Source organism: Vespula vulgaris, chromosome 14 (genome assembly GCF_905475345.1).
Source record: "Vespula vulgaris chromosome 14, iyVesVulg1.1, whole genome shotgun sequence".
Taxonomy (NCBI): Eukaryota; Metazoa; Arthropoda; class Insecta; order Hymenoptera; family Vespidae; genus Vespula; species Vespula vulgaris.
Genome location: NC_066599.1, coordinates 350342 through 368752, shown reverse-complemented (window position 1 = coordinate 368752; position 18411 = coordinate 350342). Strand labels below are relative to the sequence as shown.

Sequence of the window (18411 nt, the reverse complement as noted above, 5' to 3'; positions counted from 1 at the left end):
AAGTATCGATAGTTGCGTATAGTATTTAAAAAAAAAAATAAATAAAAAATAAAAAAAAAGTTAAAAAGAAATAAATCTGCACATTTGTAAAAATTCTACACAATGAATAGCAAAAATAGACACAATTTTTATATTGCGCAATGCATAGACAATTAAAAATACATGCTTATATAATATTCGTTCTTAATAAGTTTAAATTGATGACCAATGACGATAAGTAAGTCCTACATATTACATTTTACACTCATTTTTTACTCAAATGTATTCATCCAATTTAATTTCAATGTATTGCTATAAGATACAGATATTATACTTGTTAGCTTTAATAAAGAATTCAAAAAGTAGTGTCTTTTTTATGAAAGCTACACAAGTTTGTGCACGAGTAAATTCTTAGATGAAATTATAGATTTATAATTTTTAGAGGAATAATTTTCATATTATAAGATGAAACGCCATAAATTTTTATATAAATATTGAATTACTTATGGTCAATTTTAATATTAATTTTGAACTTACTCGATACTAAATAGATTAATCCTTAATTCGAGTTCAAATATATGCAAGTGAAAAAAAAAAAAGTAAATGATTGGGGTATTTTTCGTGAGAATTGACAATTTTTAAAAAAATAATAAGTATTATGAATGTAAAGTGTGTTATATAAAATGCATCACATTTTAGTGTTATAAACAAATATTTAATATTTTCAGTTTGAAATTGTTATTTTGGCTTATTAAGAAAGGGATATAATTTAGTATTCTTATATATATGCTTTTGGTAGAGAACAGTAGTAGAACAAAGATTGGTCTATGACCAATGTATGAATGTTCATACTGTTATACTTCCCTTAATTTAAATTATGGATAATCTATGCATATATGCTATTAAAAATGGAAAGCTGTATTAAAGATATCTTATAAATGACCCACAAAGAACATCCTCACTTTTAATACACGACTTTATCAAATATCAAATATGTATTGTCAATGTGCGTTGACGCAATTGAAATTATTTACTTTAGTGAAGCTTATTACGCGATAAATTGATTGTATAGTTTATATAAAATGAAGCATTGCGTATAAAAAAGCTCATAATAATGATTGGCTCATAATAATTCACAGTTAGTATAGCTGTCAGTCTTTGATTTTTGCAAATTTACGATATCTTTTTTTGTAGTTCCATGAAGATAATTCACCATCGATATGTCGTAAATTCGTTTTACGGTGAGGTTTACAAAACTGTTCTTGGTTAAGTACATAGTAGGAACAAAGTGTTTGTTCTTACGTTCCCATGTAAAAAATACGATGAGATATAATCACACCTGATGGATTATGTTTCTCCAAAACTAGCCACATTAAAATTCCCATTTTGTGGCAGAATCATAATCTGTTTCTCCTAAACGTAAAACACCATTTTTACCTGCGGTAAGATATCGACCATCAGTAGATTTAATGCAAAGACGAGATGGTTCGCGCATTTCCAAGTAAAAGCCATCGGATGGTACATCAGAATCCACAGTTACTCCCTCACTATCTGCATGCCAATATTTTCCATTTTGCCCTATACACACACACATATATATATAAAAAGAAGAAACATTTTATATTAAATCATCAAATCTTAGGAAACAAAATATTGGAATACAAATCAACTAATTCAAGAATGAATTATAATTATTTTCAATGCAATAAAGATAAAATCAAAATAGCATTACCTTTAAATCTAACAATATCACGTTCACATCGTTCGACGCGAATTGTCTCATAACTGGCTTTATTGCACTCAAGCTTGGGGCTAGTTGTACTTTTAGGGCCCACAAAGCCTTGCTCACATCGAAGTACTAAAACTGGTCTATTTATCAAATAGAAATAATATTTAGAAGCATCTGAATCACTTCCATTTGTAAGTTCAGCATTTGCATAAAGATGGCCAGAGCGTTTGGTAGCTACGAATTTGCCATTGTTAGCACGCAGTGCTACTGTGCCATCCTCTTGCCAAACAAGATCAAAAAGAGCATTTGAAGACTTTTTGTGATCAGCAGCTTGAATACCACCACCAGCTTCCAAACTCCAATAACGATCTTGCATGGTACGTACGTACCATCGTTTTGTAACGCGATCAAATTCTAGTTGGAATGTTTCATGACCAGAAATTTCATCTTGATTTGCAGTAACATCCACTCCTGAAATATTCGGAGATAAATAATATTAGATATATAGCAAATATATCTAAGTGTTGTTGCTTTTGAACAATTAAAACAAATGTCGTAATACCTTGCTTTACAGAAACATATCGCTGATTCAGAGCAGCAACAAAGGAAGCCTGTGGAAGAGACTCTTCCAAAGAAAAGAGTTCATCGCGTGTTACAGTTGTAGATCTAGACTTTAATACAGCTTTGCTTCCAATTGGTGCTAAGTATGCACCATTGATATCTCTGTAGTTATTAATATTAGTATTCAAATATTACTACATCCACATGGAGAAATATTTTTAAATGTATTATACAAACCTGAGAGCAAGTAATCCTGCATGAAATTCTGCTGCAAAGAGACAATCTCTGGTGCAACTATCTAATAATTTACCATCGCGTGCAAGATACTTATTATTGCAAGTATGAAGAGCATAATGTCCACCTTCTGATTTGACATGATCTCCATGATCATCATCATGATCTGCCATAGCTGCAGGACGAAATTCCAAAGTAAATAAAGTATCTTCACCCCATGGTACTGGGGCATCGACATGAATTTCATCTTGTGCTGCACTTAAGTGAGCAAAACGTTTTCTTCCAGCAGATCTAAGATTTACCTAAAGTAAAATATGAAAGGAAAAATGAAGAAAAATATTTTTACTTTCCAAAACATAATAAATGACAATCTATACCTGTGGTCTGGCAGCAAGGTGTACAAGCCAGTATTCTGCCTCACCAGGAGCTTTAGCTGTACATTTTAACTCATCTTGACTAGAGCCTAGAAAATAACCTCTCTGGATATTCTTTAGAGCCCAACGTCCGCTTCCTACGATTAATAAATATTTAAAGGATCTTGGTAAAAAGTATATATTATACCTTATCTTAGAAGAAATTAATGTACCATCAGAGGCCAGCTGTATTTGGAAAGCACAACCAGGATCATTAACATCTTCTGTTTCGCAAGTCACATTTCCAAACTGATCCACGGCTAAATACCGATCCAGATGAGAACGAAGAAATACTTGTTGATCGCTTCCTTCCAGAGTCCACAATTGTTTCTTTTTTAAGCTTGATCCATTGGCATTGATTTTGAAACCAAAAGTTTCAGCCGTGAGGTACTTGTATTTTCCATTAATCAATCCAACCTGATAAAATTGAAAAATATATTAATCGATCAAAGATTTCCTGGTCTATCAAATAAATATTTATCAAAGATCTATCAAACAAAGAGTATCTAGTATAAATATAAACCAAAAATTGGGAAGGGATATATATATATAGAGAGAGAGAGAGAGAGAGAGAGATAAAGAGAGAATCCTTGATTATAAATAAGTGGAGTATAAGAAGATAAGGTATAATGCCTACTGTCCATCCAGATTTTTCAACACCATTTTCAGGTCCCATATTCTCTGAACCGTTGCTCTGCATTGTTTTCAAGATTAGCAAAAGTTAAAATTACTAATTTGTTTGTTTTCCTCTAAAATTCTCCCTTTTACGAAATTGGTATGTCTCCAAACTGGAGTAGTCTTCAATACGAGATAAATCCTAAAATTAAAAAATTCTATTATTAATATTAAACATAATATTATTTTAAATCGTACGATTGATACATATATTTAATTTCATAAAAACACTTTGTAGAAATTTTGTTTAATTAATTCTCCACTCTCCAAGAAATTAATTTTTTTAAATCAATGCATATAATTTTACTTATCGAACATGAAACAATAAAAACAAATAGACGATCTAAACCGGTAGCGAAACTTTATCGATGTATTATACCTCGCAATGAGATGCTTTCTTTTTCAAGGTCATTTGAACAAATCTTGCTTTCGCATATCCCGTTTGAAATTGCGTGATATTAAAAAGATGAAAAATTCATGAAATGAGTTATAAATTGACCGTATCGAGAATACATCGCATATGTATAAATTTCTCATTAATTATATATTTCTCGTATTTAGTCAGTTTCATATTTATATAATTCATTCAAGAATGATATAATCGACCGAACGATTCCTTAATTATCCGAATTCTTATCCATTATGCGAGGATTAGCAAGGCATATAAAGTTTCTAAAAGAAGTTTTAGCGAAAACGGGACTTTAAAGCGAGGTGAGTGAACTGGACGCAGAATGAAGTATCCTGTGCGACCACCTGTGTACTCTAGTTTCTCGTCTGTTATGACTACGTAGGTAAACCCTATATACCAGAACCAGTCTTTCCGGCAGTAAATTCTTGAAAAATAAAGTACACGGAGTGTATACCGCAAGAGAGAAAATAACGTATACCAATTTGGCATATTTGTCATATAAAAGAAAAAAAAAATAAACAGAATAAAAATAATACGTCAAATTCAAATATCTTGACAATCAGATTACACGCTTGTGTGTTGCGTTACGTGGAGCCCCAACGATCTTTCAACACGCTTGGTCGCATAAGAATTCGCAATTGACGAGGAGCAATAGAAAAAAAAAAAGAACAGAGAGAGAAAAAAGAAAAGACCGGGAAAAATAGAAAGAAAAGAAGAAGGAAAACAATAGGACGAAACTCGAATAATGCTCAACGTTCTAGCGTAAAAGGAAACAAGGAAGGATCCCCGCCCTATCCCTTCCTTGTATATAGCAGGGCGTACAGCCAGCAGGTATTGATCCCAGCCATTCGACAGGACTATATTTCAATTCGTTCATCAATAGTTTCAATATATTCGTATTTAATCGTTCGTATTAAGACGGTCGATTGAAAATCGTTATGAACTTTTTAACGAATCTAAAGAGTGAAAGAAAAAAAAGCACATAGTGCCGTTTAAATTAATTCGATTCGACTCGAATTGTAATGTCATTATGATTATTGCGGTTCCCTGAGCCTCAACGTCTATTACGGTCATTAACCGATTTCAACGTGCCGTTCTACGCGTTACCGTTGATCAAGAGTAGGTTAACGTACGCATCTTACATTATGGCCGCGTTAAATAACATTTCCTCCTTCGACAGACGAGTTTATACGTGAATACGTACGCACATAAGTATGTTTGGAGCAATGATGCGCAAAGAGGAATCATCGAACGGTAGTTTCTCCGATTTACCATTTACTGTTAATCTTTGAACGTATGAGTATTCATGCTTGCGCACAGCCCCGTTCTCTTAATTAAACTAACAGAATCGAAGATTCAACTGATCGAGACACTCGTACATTGACAATTCGCTGACCGTTCATTCGATTCGGTTCAATTTAAACCTTAGTTATTAATATGATTCCGTCCAACTATAACGATATATGAAAACCGAATGACAAGGTCTTTTACAACAGTATTCGTTTTTTTACGAGATAAAATTTAGATTCCTTTCGTTAAGGGAGAATTTTTAATAAAGCGACAGATATATTCTTAGGAGCTACGACAACGCGTAGTGTATCATTAATTATAGAACGTTTCTTAAAACTATAAGTTATTAGTTGTAACGTCAAAAGCCGGTTCTCTCGTTTCAAGCGAGAAATTATATTCCGTTGGAAAGCGGAAATGAGAAAGACGGCAACACACGTTCATTGGGATGTGAAGGAAGACGCCAATCGCCCGTTCGCGTCAATGTTGAATTGTTGATTTAGGAAGTATGTACTCGAAAATCTAAAAAGCAAACAGTGTCAAGTTTATAAAAAGTCCATATTAATGATAACTTCGCAATATTTTGTAAATATTGTTAGCGATAGCGGTTTTGTTTTTTCTTCGAACGATTGCTCTCTCTCTCGGTTCGCACACAACTTTGATTTTCCTGCAATCACGACGATACGGTCGAATATATAATGCGCGATGGCGATAAAAAACCGCACGAGCCGCTCTCAGAAAAGACCATAATATGCTTCGTCAACATAATTATTATGGTTACTGCGACAAGTAACGTGCACTTTGCATTATGATTATCCCCTTTCGCTTTTTCTTTGTCCTCCATTAAGATTTATCGAGTAACAACAAACTACACGCTACTTATTGTTTTTGTTTTCGAATCTAAACACTTTTCCAATCAAGATTACGCCTAATTAAATAGTAATAATATTACACAAATAAGATTCAACATACGTTCATTCTAAATAATAAACACTAAACGCGCTTATATCGTCGATAAATATACTTGAAGATTATAGCGACAAATATTTATGTATAACAACGCAAAGATTCTTAAGATCTTAGTGATAGACAATGTGTGAGAAGAATAAGACATCGCACGAAGGTAGAGAAAAAAAAGAGAGCCAGAGACGAGAGGCAAGCAGGAGGAAGGCAGGAAGGCAGGAACTTCCGCCGGTAGTTGGAAGAACGTTTCGACCGGCCGGCCGGTCGGTCGGTCGACCGGCCGGCCCCACCCAGGCCCCAAGATTCGAGGAGGCGAGAAATGAGTCACTGAGAGCGGCTGCACCGAAGTCACGACCCCCGATCGTCCTCGAAATATAAAACACCCTTCGCGTCATCCCTCCTGCAAAGCTCGCTATGGCTATATCAGCTAAATATAGAGTGCAATGGATGTCTTGGTTAAACGCCAAGTGCCAAGACCTTCGATCTTCGTGCGTGCACGACCGCGTGTCTGTCTCTTCTTCGAAAGACCGACCCTGACCTCGAAACGTTCGACGAACTCTCGATGCGTCGTCTCTCTTACTACCTAACCGTTCGTCTATAATCGTCTTTGAAATAAAGAGAGAAGGAAGAAGAGGAGAAGAACCTTCCACCCTCCTGTACTTCCAGCGTCTACCATAAGCAAGCAAAGATGGTCGTGCGTTCTTTAAATTTGTAGTTCGTAAAAGGACGACGTTCGTAACGTCAAAGAGTTCTTCGCTCTCTAGAGATATCACTTTGTTCTTTGCTACTCACCACTCTCTCTCTCTCTCTCTCTCTCTCTCTCTCTCTCTCTCTCTCTCTCTCTCCCTCTTTCGTGGTACACTCTTTCAAGAAGATGTATGTACTCGAGATTTTAAGAGAAGATGTACGCGCGTGAAATAGTGAGAGGAGGAGAGAATAGAAAAGGAGAGAAAAAGAGATAGACAGACAGAAAGAAAGCCGACTTGGTAGGTATGTTTCGTACTCGACGAGAGTAAAAGGTACTCGTGAAAAAGAGAAAGAACACAACGACAACGACACACGCGACTCGACGCTCGTCGCGCTACTGAGGGCCGACGACCGGCCGACGAGCGTCGGTCCCGTACGACAGGATACTCGGCTATCGCCGTGAGCGCGTAGGGTGGGGGAGGCTTCGCTTGGTTCGAGACGAGGGGTTCGTTCGTTTTGCCTTGAGAGTGCCGAGGGTGCGCGCGCGGAGGAGGTGCGCGTACGTACAGTCGAGAATGCATCCGACTGTGCTCTCTCTCTCTCTCCCTCTCTCTCCCTCTCTCTCTCTCGTTCGCTTTGAAGCTGGTGAACTATGAAGCTGCGTTGGATCTACGATCACGCGCAATTTTCACGGAGCTCTCTCCTCCTGACGGTGTGCTCCCTCCACCGAAAGCTCCAGTACGGATCGATACGAACGCTGTCTCGTTACACCTACCCGTTATTAGTGGACCCGTAGTCCCTTTCGATCGAGTCCCTTGCTTTTTTCTTTCTACGGGAAGATTTAAGTTACGCAACGATAATGTTGTTGCAAGCTCGCGCGTGATCGATGAACGATGAACCAGGAAATTTGATACACGTCGACGACCGCCGATGACTTTCTTCCCTCCGGGAGAAATCATTATTAAACGTTCTTCTATCATTTCCATGGCTATTTGCGGTTCGCGGATAATGTCGATCTAAAATCAAAGTGATATTTTTATAATAAACGAGTATCCACCTTTCGGTGATAGAGTCTTACTAAATAATAGTAGTTATAAATATGAACGAACGTAAAGAATGTAGATGCTATGTCGTGTCCAATTAAGAAATGATCGCTAATTAGACTAAATAACTTAATAGTTTAATTTTATTTTGCTCGGGAAGCGTAAAAGTTTTCGAGCGTGTCTAATGAGCACCGTCTGTTCGTCTCGTAGGAAACAGTGCGTTTTCGAAATTTGCACGAATTTATTTTGTCCGTGATTTAGTTGAAACAATTTACAGTTACCTTTTTCTTTCTGACTGCACAGCAGATCGCACGATTATTCGACACGATTCCTGATTGTTTCCGTTTGCTTCCCTTGCCTGTGAGTTCTTTATTTTTATCAATTTACATTAATCACGAACAACGGTAGATTCGTTGAAATGATAGAACGAATCACGTATATCGAAGAAGATTCCTAAAGCTAGTCAGACACGATGAATTTCGTGTCGTCTACATTGTCTCCTCTTTATTAGGAAGACGAAAGGTTACTCTTTGAGAACTCGGAATCATTTTACATTTGTATCCACAGGAAATGCTCGAATTTCTATGAGCTCTGCAAATGTAACAGCGGTGCTCGTATCGCGAATTATCCAGTATTTCTGAAAAATAAATCCAATGTATTATATCGTTATATACGATTCATTTTTTTCTTTCTTTATGAATTTTCTTTAAGAATTGCATATTACAGATTAAACGTGTAAACAAATTGTATTGTACTTTTCTGAATATCCCACCGTTTGTAAAGTTTATTGTATCGAGAACAAGATAAACCATTAACCATATTTTTGCCGCAACGATGACGGATGAATTGATAAAACGAGTTGTCTTTTACGTTCTCGTTGATAGACGTTGCCAGATATGAACTCGCATGCTCGCGTTTAGCCAAGCATTTTCTGAGAAATAAGTACAATGAATTGAAACGAGAATTTCATTTCGTTCTAACCATTTTTCTTCCATGTGTATATGGTATATATATGTGTATACTTGTTTAGATGGAAATGTCTCTTTCCATATGCGGGAATTTCTTTGTTCTTCGCATTATGTCCAATTTGAACGATGAACCGCGTGGTTATTATATCGCAATCTTTTTTCTCAGAGGAAAGGCACGCTTCGGAAAATTTCCAATCAACCGTGGAGCCTTCGAAAGAGTGTTCTTCGTTTGTTCGCTTAGAAGTATGCTCAATCGATTCATCGATCGTTCTTTTATCTTCCATTAAATGTTTCACGTCCGAGCCTATTTCAAACGAGCATAATTATTAATAATTAAACGCTACATGACACATAGGATTACATAACTTCTAACGTCGATCCTATTGAAAGATACTTTGATTTTTTTCTTCAATCGAATGTATAAGAAATGATTAATAAAGAAGATAAAAAAAAGAAAATACGATCATAAACTTAATTCATTTAGCAATAGCCATAAATGTGATAACATTTAGTACGATATCTCGTTATGACTATTGTATCGTTTGAGGCAAGAGCTAAACAAATAAAAGACATGTAAAGACAACAGAACTTTGTGACTTAAATTTGCTGAATCAAAGTTAGAAAGTTAACAGTTACAAACTTCGTCAAGTAGTCTAACCTCTTTTCAAATTATCGCGCGAATCCGTCAATTGTTCCTCGGCGATAATCGGATTACTACTCCTTGACGTTTCCTCGATCCTCGAGATATCTTGCGATATTAATTTCGTCGTGTCTCCGGTTTCCCCATTTTCCTTCCTCTTAACTTCCTCAGGAAAAATTTTTAATTTGCCTTTCTCTCAATTCTAAGAAATTTATGATTGTGAAAATATTACCTTCTCGATTATTATCATCTAAAGAGAAATCCTCCTTCGATCTTTCCTTCTTTGATATTGTTCGATTAATTCCATTAATCGTGACATCGCTGTCTTTTTGATGACTTATTTTTGCAACAGACGTGGCTTCCGCAGATTCAACTCGTAAAATCGGCAAAGAAAATCGACGGTTTCGAGAAAGTATCTTCGTATTCGTTAGGACTTTAGTTTCGGTCACGTGACCGTTCTCTTTTTTATCAACGTATTTCTTGATCGTTTCTCGAGGTTCCATACATTGACTTCGAATATTAATTTGCAAATCTTGAGGTCTAAAATCCTGCAAAAGATCTACTCTTTCCTTACTCGTCCTAAATTCATTGAAATTACTTTCGAGGCTCGACAGTTTTGAATTCGAATTGATTCGATCTTGTGTATTGACCGTTACATTAGAATTTATCCTATCGTTTCCTACGTAAGTACATCTTCTCAATTTGCGAAGCGCTAAATTTTGAAGGCACACTTGAATCTTTTTAGGAAATTGTTCTTTCGATTTTACACTTTCCTCCATTTTTTTTTTTTTTTTTTTTTTTTTGGTAAGAAAGAATCGAAAATTTTACAATTTTTTAATATCGTTCGTCATGTATGATCAATTGGTACAACGGAATAAAAAAGAGATATTCTTACCAAAACATATGGTACTAATTAATTAGACTTCTGTGAAGGCACGTCTTGAATTAGGATTATCAAGATATATGATTTTCAAACAAAGATCGAAAAACGGAACTTGTGATATCGTGACTTCCTCCATGATTGAAAAATATCGAACGATAGATTGTAATCGATTGTGGGACGTCGAGAAGAAAATCGATTTTTCACTGATCGTTTTCGAGTACCACGAAATTTAAATTATTTTGCGTCTCATAAATTTTTATATAGACTTTGTTTGAATTAATGTTCATATCAATTCATTGTTATCTTATCAAAGCAATTAGCCAACTGATCGTTTCTTTTGTTTTATGTGCTCATTATTTTTTTCAGAATTGCACACTCTTTTGAAAATTGTGAAGGATGCTTCAGTAAATCTCACTCGCATCAACGATGCGATTCTGTGAGAAACGGAACATTTTAAATTGTATTCTATATTTGCTACGGACGTACATTCTAACAGCTTACTGACTCGTCTAAGAATAGGTGACTATAGGAGATTCAAGCGGAGTAGACCATGACCGTGACCGTGATCGTGACCGTGACCAAGCCGTCTACATAGTCGGTGCCATCCAATATTTATCAAAGATTTCAAGAAATTTTGTATTCTTGATTGATGATCCTTCGGCAAATATACTTTATTCTCATGGTGACAAATTTCAATAGCTAACGTCTTACAAAACAAAAAGTAAAAGAAAATAAATAATACAAGTGGTGTACGCATTTACAATATTTTTAGCATCTATTGGATAAATGAGCATTATTAGCGGAAAAAGTTACAAAAGTATTATTTTGGTTTGAGTTTAAGGATAGCTGTTGGGTCAAGCTAGTTTGAAAAGATGTCTGGAAGAAAAAGGTATAAAATGTATATTTAATATACAGCAACTATATTAACGATTACAATATATACTGCACCGCGTAATACAAATAAATACACATAATACACATGAGAGACAATAAGCTACTCGACTCTGCACTCATAATTTTCAAATCTTGCGACATATCGTAACACAATACGTTAGAAAATTATTTTAGTACGGCAGAAAGTAATAATGTGCAAATAGATCGTACGATGGCATTTTTACATGGAAAATATATTATTGAAATAATATTTAACAAGATATTCGTTATAACAGGGGTTTCTTTTCAATCGCATATCTCTGGAAACGCCTTTTAGATTTTGAACGTCCATAACTTTTTATCTATTGCAGCATTGGCTACTATGATTTTGTTTTGAGGTATAAAAGGTCTATTCTACATTGTTGATAATTATGTTACATAGGTTACGGATAATCTTAGCATATACAATGACGTTATTTAAAATGCTGCACAGTCTGTACTGAATGATCCATTGGATATAATCATTTTTACAATTATTAATGTCTGTAATGTGCGCTTTCCCTTGTGATGTCAACATTCTAATATTCTTTTGTATAAATAAACAACATATAAATGAACCACCCAAAAGCAACTCCAATTTAGCAGGCTTATAATAAAGATTATAATTTTCCATGGAAGCTCACAAACAGAAGGTTTATAATTCCAATACGTTCCAGTACGTTTTATCATATTTAACTATGATGCACTCATGATGTATAATTTTTATAAATATACACATACTACAATCAGATAATTATATCTGTATTCTTTCAAATGATCACTCAGACACAGAGCTATATAATCTCTTCGATAAACAAAGTTCACTAATATCGAATTTATATATATCGACTTATGCCCGATTTTATTTTTCTTTTCTTTCTTTTTTTTTTCATTTCACGTGTAATTTTAACTAGAGATACCTCATAAATAAAAATTTGGGAAAGCTTTTCGAATAGTAAAAGTATAAATCCCATTTTTATGCAATGTTAAATCCAAATATTAAGTATGTGTACACATAAACACCCTAAAAATCGCGCTATCCAAAATCCTTACAATGTTGTTTTTATCTCTCCTTTGTTTTCAATAGATAAATATCACCAGACCATTGTTGTATATTATTTAAATTATTCATTCACAAATTATATAATACTTTCCATTTTTAAATACTTTTGTGTTTGACACTTGTAGAATAATTTTAATTTACAATGCGGTATATTTTTCTACTGACCATTCATCACAAACACAATGACATCTACTTTGTGAGTCAAACATTTGTGAATAGCTGATTACAATGGGAAGTGAATGCTAAATAAATACCAATATATGTCACTCTCTTTTCTTATTACTTAGTATGTATAATTAATTCTTATGGTACCATGGACCACAACTCAAGATCATTCGAAACTCATCAAAGTATATATCTACGGTGGTATCCATTATTCTTATATTTATAATTGCGAATGATTGTAAAGTTAAAAATCGTTCTCTCGTGTTTTTTCTTTTGTTCTTTAATGGAATGACAAGGTAGATTTATTCCTTCCAATCTTTCTTAATTTCGAAAGACCATTCCCATTTCAGGTGTTCGTGTTTATCATCGTCAGTGAATAAAGAACTAACACTGTACGAACCTCGTGCCATAACTCCTGCAGGTGCATCTTCGGCAGGAGTGGTATAGGATTGTATTTCAGTTTTTGGAGGATATGATCCAACCATGTGTGTCATTTTATCCACTATAATAAAAGAAAAAAAGGAAAAATGAAAAGATATATAATATAACAAAATATAATAACTTCATATAAATGTAAACAGCCTTCCAACTTTTTTTTACCTGTGACTCCTATCAGTGAAAGCATATATAAATGAATAACACTAGTATCATTATGTATAAGTAATAAATATTTTTTAATAATTTGACAAAGTAATAAAGAACATACCTGGTACACCTAGGCGATAAGTTTTTTGCACATACTTTAATCCATGTACAATTTCACGTTGTACAATAAAATCGATTCTAATTCTGTAACTAACTCCTTCTTTGATAACAAAAGTTTGTTTCTTTAATTGTGATAAGTCACCAGACAAATCCAATTCCATATCAGGACGGTCTGCTACGCAAAGTGCTAATTTCTTAACTATTACTTTTCTAGGATCGTTGGGATCTATAAAAATATATTATAACTATATTATGTATCTCTAAGATATATTTTTCTTAAGGTACATATATATATATACATATATAACTACATACCCACAATTACCCCACCAGCTTTTGCCTCTCCTAACAGCGTTTCTTTATATTTTCTCAAACTTTCATCTTCCTTATCTGCTTCTAAAATTTGTTCAATCGTTTTTTCAGGAGGAGGTTTATAATTTGACTCAACTTCCAATTCATCCTCTACAGCATCCACATGATCGGTAGTAGCATCGGACATTGCTAACATTATAATAGAATATATTTATCAGAATGTAAAATTCTTAATTTTTGTGAAGCTTCATGCTAATAGTGTCTTCGCTAAATGTATATAAATGACTACTCATTAAAAGAAGGGATACTATAAAAAGATCCTTGAATTTAAGTAATCTATATGCGTTACATGTAAATGTATGTGTACATGCATATATACTCAAAAAATACACATACATAGACGAAATATATATCATGGAATCACCGAATATTTTTAGAATGCTTAAATTCGATCTTAAAGAACTAAGAAAGAAAATATGTATATCATTCGACTTTTCATATCTTGATGATGATCGTACCAATAATAATGATTAAAATGATAAAAGCCGAACAACTGCATCATAAAATAACAAACATTCTGAAATATATAAAAGAAATATAGAAATAGAAAATGAAAATAATGATAAAGAAAAAATGCAGATCAACTGTTTTGCTCGATTGATAAGCGTATACTCTATGGCAATATAGTTTTCCTGGAGAAAAATATATTCGAACTTCTAAATTCGAACAATTATACACTTACCGAATAGTTTGATTTTTTAACAAATGAAAAGCACTATAATTGATTTGTTTCCAAAAAAAAAGGCTATTTCGTATTAGCCACGAATATTAATCTTATTTGTTCTGCCCCTCTTCTCGCGAGCTTTGGGCTTTGGCAAGCGGAAGATACGAACAACATGGCGGCAACAGGAGGGCGGGTACTTCCTGTTGTCTTTTAGAAAGAGGTTATGTTTCTGTTCCAAGAGTATTAAGTTGGACAAAATTTGATAAAATCTTTATATAAGTTTACTTGTAAATAAAACCTAATTTAAGTATAATATAAAAAAACAATACTTTTTAAGTAAATCTTATATATTATAAATCAAAATACGTGTGCGCATATTCTATATGACCTTTCTTCCCTGAAGTGCCAGATTTTATTATTATGCATAAATCACATATATTTTTTAAACGTTAATCCTTGATAAAATTTAAGCAGTATTATACTTTCAATATATATTTAGTAAATATTTTTTAACGTTTCATGACAATGGTTTAAGAGTATTTGTATACCAGTTTGATTTCTAAAATTTGTTTGACAATTTTTTAACTTTTCAACCAACAATTCAGGATAAATTTTTGCCAACTGCATCAATACATCTAAAAGAGATATAATATAAATTATTTAAGAAGGGATATACATTAGAAGTTTTTATAAAGTATAATATTTACCTAATACAAAATCTTGAAACTTTGACTCTGGATCATCCAAGTGTATCAACACTGTTGTATACAGGACATCAATATAACTCTTACAAGACATTAAATTGTAATCTTTAGGAATAGTAGACCATATTTCTACAAGGGCCTCTAGAGCTGCCCACCTTATATCATCGCAACCATCATCTAATCTTTTCAATACAACTGCATATACTCTATGAATATGATCTTCTGTTATGCAGGACAACTTGTGTCCAATTGACATCATAAGACAAATAGCACGCAAAGAATAGAGTCTAGTTTTTCTTGCATTATCATCAACAAGCGTAATCAAAATAGGAATAACTCTTTCGAAAACAGATAAATAGTTTTCTACGGTAGAAAATATTGTGATATTACATTCGTTCGTTTCGTTGTTAATTTCTTCCTTTGCAATTGTAACAGAATCCTTAATATGTGTGGAAAGAGTGTCATTTTGTAAAAGAGCACATAAACATGAAATGGAAGCTGTACGCAAAGCTTCAGATATTCTACCTGCTGACCAAATAAGATTAGGGATAATGCATATTTCTAAAATTTGATTTACAAATTTATGAAAATCAACAATGCATTGGAGTGACTGCTTGTTGCATAACAAATATTCAGATAGTAATATTAAATATAACAATCTCAACTCCATGTCTGTATTTTTGCTCATAATATCCTGTAGTATTGGTAGTACAATACTCGTACAATGAGCAGCAGCGGTCGAAGCACGTATTAAGCATGTTCGAAATATTTGATGTTCTGGACTGTGAGCTGTCCATGAATCACAGTTATCACAAATTGACATTAGCATTACTTTCATATGATGGAGAAATACATCTTCTGTATCTTTTAACGATTCTATAGTTGCAAGCACACCGAATAATCGATCTGCTTCTTCGTGAATAAACTTCTCGGTACTCATAGCCAAACTAGTAAATATGACAGTAAATAAATTCTGAGAAATAAGGACACATTCCTGCAACATTAGTCTTCTATGATGTATCAATTATATAGAAATGAATGACAAGTTTCTGAAAAAAGTCAGACCTCGTTGCATACTGTTATAATGGAATTACAGCAAGATAAAAGTTGTTGCTGATAGATACTTTTCTTGCTGCGACAAATATGTGACTGTTGTAAAAAATTGCTGATTTTTTCTATATGAGGTAGAAGAATACTTTTTTCAGTACATCTTATGATAGCAGAAAATGCTCTTAGATGACCTGCCGTAGGTGAACTTTCCAATGTTGGCAATGCTAAATGGCAATAGATCTGTGGAGGTACAAAGTATCCTAAATATTCTGCTGCAATTTCTATATTATCCACAACTCTTTTATCTTCATCATTGCAAGCACTGTTAGAAAACACAATAATATTATAGTCGAATGAAAAAAATATTATGTTTTATGTTAAATCATATATATTAAATATACCTATATATCGCCGGTAACAATTTTTCTATATGCTGAGTTACATATTGTTCTATGTTAAGTATTAAGACACAAAGTAATTGTGCAGAACGAACTCTTATATCAGCCATCCAATCAGAAAGTTCACGTGTTATTCCATTTATAAGTTTGCATAAATTTTCTTGAGCAATAGTACGACATCCTAAGTTTGGTCTGGTAACTATAAAAAAAAAAAAATATTTCAATTAATATTAAGTTACACTATCGTATCTCCTATGCAAAATAAAAACATACTATTAGGTGGATAATGTTTTGGTTCCTCTGTAAGAAAATCCATTTTGTCTTTAAACTTTTCATCATTTTGATTTTCTTTCATATATAATTGACCTGCTTCATCCCACATTTTTGCTGCTGTAATGCGTATTGTTTCTATTTCGTCATGAAGACCCGTTAAAATAAGTGGAAGAATTTTGTGCCACCAGCTGTATCTATCTCTTAATTCAACAAGCCAATGTCCTGCTACTTCGACAACAGCTTTACGCAGTCATTAATTACAATGTATTATTATTGAAACAAATTATTATAAATAGTATATATATAATGGATTAGGATCTTACCTGCTCTAACAACTCCACTTTGATCGAACAGTCTTTCAGCTAAAGGTGTTGCAACTTCTTCCATAGATTTGCTATTACCATATTGAATCACATCGCCTATTGTTTTAACAGAAGCTACTCTGACTCTATAGTGTTGATGACTAAAATTACTTAAAATTGGCTTTATAAGAGTTTCAGAATAGGTATAAAAATGCCTAGGTACAATTTTTCCTAATTCTGATATACACTCGCAACTTTCTCTTTTAGCATTAGGATAATTATCCCTAACAGTTCTTGCAAGAATTCCTATTATTTCATCCATGTATACAGATATATGGTCTTTATATTTTAAAATAATGACTTTTAAGAGAGCAATACATTTTAGCCTTACTTCTTCTGACGGTTCTATATATTCTTCTGGACTTAAACGTCTTGACAACACCGGAATCACGTAGATAATATGCTTGTCATGTGGAGGCAACAAATTCAAAAACTTATTTAATATTTCTACAGCACGATCTCGACAAACTTCTGCTTGGTCATTTAACAATCTTATCAATGGTCTATTTAAATTCTCCCATATTTGTGATAAATCATCAGTATCCAGTATTTCTTGTCCTTCCAATATTGTTTTTATAATTTCATTTAAAGCATGCTTTCTCCTTTCCTTATTCTCAGCTTGTAATGACAAGCAAATTCTATTTATACCAGCTTCAGTTTCCAATGACATTTCTTTTAATGCTATCCTTTTATTTTTAATATCCTTATTAGTTTTTAATTCGGTACTCTTGTCAAAATTCACCTTTAAACTATGATTGAAAAAATATCAAATGAGGAACACAAATACAATCTCATATAGAGCAGTTATTGCCATGGTTACAGACATACATATTGAACTTCTGATTTCTCGACAGATACATATGTATTTTATCGTCTGTTGTGTAAAATTAATTCGATTCTTTAGATCGCTATTATATGTTAAACGCAAAATCTTAATTCAATAATAGACATTTATTCATTTTTGGATCTAGAATACATAATAATTTTTAAGAATGTAAAATTAATAACATCATTAAAATAAACATGGTATGACAAACATAAAAATACTGTTGTCTTTTACATAAGTCAATAATTGTTATGTTATTTTTATTACCATAATTTTTACTATGTTCATATCAAATATGTTTACTGTAAATTATAATATGCTCAAATAAAAAGTTATGATTTCATGGGTAAAATTATATAGTATTTTCGATCATGGATAACAAGTGAATTAGAAATTCGCTTAAGTTAAATGATGTAAGTTCAAAAATGTAAATTATGTTACATAGC

At 33.2% G+C, this 18411-nt stretch overlaps 3 protein-coding genes and 1 long non-coding RNA gene across 15 annotated transcripts; 1 reads left to right on the top strand and 3 right to left on the bottom strand.

The window, feature by feature from the left end:
• Positions 1-325: 325 nt before the first annotated feature.
• On the bottom strand, positions 326-10844 carry LOC127068965 (protein singed). Of its 11 annotated transcripts, none has more exons than XM_051005459.1 (10): positions 9821-9964; positions 9607-9750; positions 7713-9252; positions 3554-5809; positions 3090-3333; positions 2881-3014; positions 2507-2805; positions 2271-2431; positions 1712-2179; positions 326-1557 (listed from the first exon to the last, which is right to left on the bottom strand). In XM_051005459.1, exons 4-10 carry the CDS (start codon positions 3614-3616, stop codon positions 1352-1354), a joined length of 1575 nt encoding a protein of 524 aa, XP_050861416.1. In that variant the 5' UTR covers positions 3617-5809; positions 7713-9252; positions 9607-9750; positions 9821-9964; the 3' UTR covers positions 326-1351. The 11 variants fall into 11 exon arrangements, 10 of the variants coding, with proteins under 10 accessions (XP_050861416.1, XP_050861423.1, XP_050861419.1 ...); XM_051005466.1 differs by lacking the exon at positions 9821-9964 and having other exon boundaries at positions 3554-3733; positions 5726-5809; positions 9607-9745; XM_051005462.1 differs by lacking the exon at positions 9821-9964 and having other exon boundaries at positions 7713-7953; positions 8262-9252; positions 9607-9745.
• Positions 10155-12317, top strand: LOC127068984 (uncharacterized). Its single transcript, XR_007783262.1, has 2 exons — positions 10155-10271; positions 10838-12317. It is a non-coding gene; the product is annotated as an uncharacterized LOC127068984 (long non-coding RNA).
• Positions 11347-14530, bottom strand: LOC127068976 (rho GDP-dissociation inhibitor 2). Its single transcript, XM_051005499.1, has 4 exons — positions 14371-14530; positions 13632-13817; positions 13318-13542; positions 11347-13113 (listed from the first exon to the last, which is right to left on the bottom strand). The coding sequence occupies exons 2-4, from the start codon at positions 13813-13815 to the stop codon at positions 12914-12916; spliced, it is 609 nt and encodes a 202-aa protein (XP_050861456.1). The 5' UTR covers positions 13816-13817; positions 14371-14530; the 3' UTR covers positions 11347-12913.
• Positions 14449-18160, bottom strand: LOC127068953 (dynein axonemal assembly factor 5). 2 transcript variants are annotated; one of them, XR_007783259.1, is made up of 7 exons: positions 17101-18160; positions 16778-17017; positions 16508-16703; positions 16122-16428; positions 15060-16050; positions 14741-14987; positions 14449-14581 (listed from the first exon to the last, which is right to left on the bottom strand). XR_007783259.1 is itself a non-coding variant. In XM_051005425.1 (6 exons), exons 1-6 carry the CDS (start codon positions 17807-17809, stop codon positions 14848-14850), a joined length of 2583 nt encoding a protein of 860 aa, XP_050861382.1. In that variant the 5' UTR covers positions 17810-18160; the 3' UTR covers positions 14660-14847. The 2 variants fall into 2 exon arrangements, 1 of the variants encoding a protein (XP_050861382.1); XM_051005425.1 differs by lacking the exon at positions 14449-14581 and having other exon boundaries at positions 14660-14987.
• Between the last annotated feature and the right edge of the window lie 251 nt (positions 18161-18411).

What these genes read in the sequence shown, in the direction of transcription:
- LOC127068953 (XM_051005425.1), bottom strand. Translation starts at nt 17,809, where the DNA reads ATGTCATTGGAAACTGAAGCTGGTATAAATAGAATTTGCTTGTCATTA. An exon ending in AAGTGGAGTTGTTAGAGCAG is followed by an intron (nt 17,018 to 17,100) that starts GTAAGATCCTAA and finishes GACTGCGTAAAG; the next exon opens with CTGTTGTCGAAGTAGCAGGA. An exon ending in AAAACATTATCCACCTAATA is followed by an intron (nt 16,704 to 16,777) that starts GTATGTTTTTAT and finishes TTTTTTTTATAG; the next exon opens with TTACCAGACCAAACTTAGGA.
- LOC127068965 (XM_051005459.1), bottom strand. Translation starts at nt 3,616, where the DNA reads ATGCAGAGCAACGGTTCAGAGAATATGGGACCTGAAAATGGTGTTGAA. An exon ending in ACCTTGCTGCCAGACCACAG is followed by an intron (nt 2,806 to 2,880) that starts GTATAGATTGTC and finishes ATTTTACTTTAG; the next exon opens with GTAAATCTTAGATCTGCTGG. An exon ending in TGATATTGTTAGATTTAAAG is followed by an intron (nt 1,558 to 1,711) that starts GTAATGCTATTT and finishes GTGTGTGTATAG; the next exon opens with GGCAAAATGGAAAATATTGG.
- LOC127068976 (XM_051005499.1), bottom strand. Translation starts at nt 13,815, where the DNA reads ATGTCCGATGCTACTACCGATCATGTGGATGCTGTAGAGGATGAATTG. An exon ending in AGCTGGTGGGGTAATTGTGG is followed by an intron (nt 13,543 to 13,631) that starts GTATGTAGTTAT and finishes ATATTTTTATAG; the next exon opens with ATCCCAACGATCCTAGAAAA. An exon ending in TTATCGCCTAGGTGTACCAG is followed by an intron (nt 13,114 to 13,317) that starts GTATGTTCTTTA and finishes CTTTTATTATAG; the next exon opens with TGGATAAAATGACACACATG.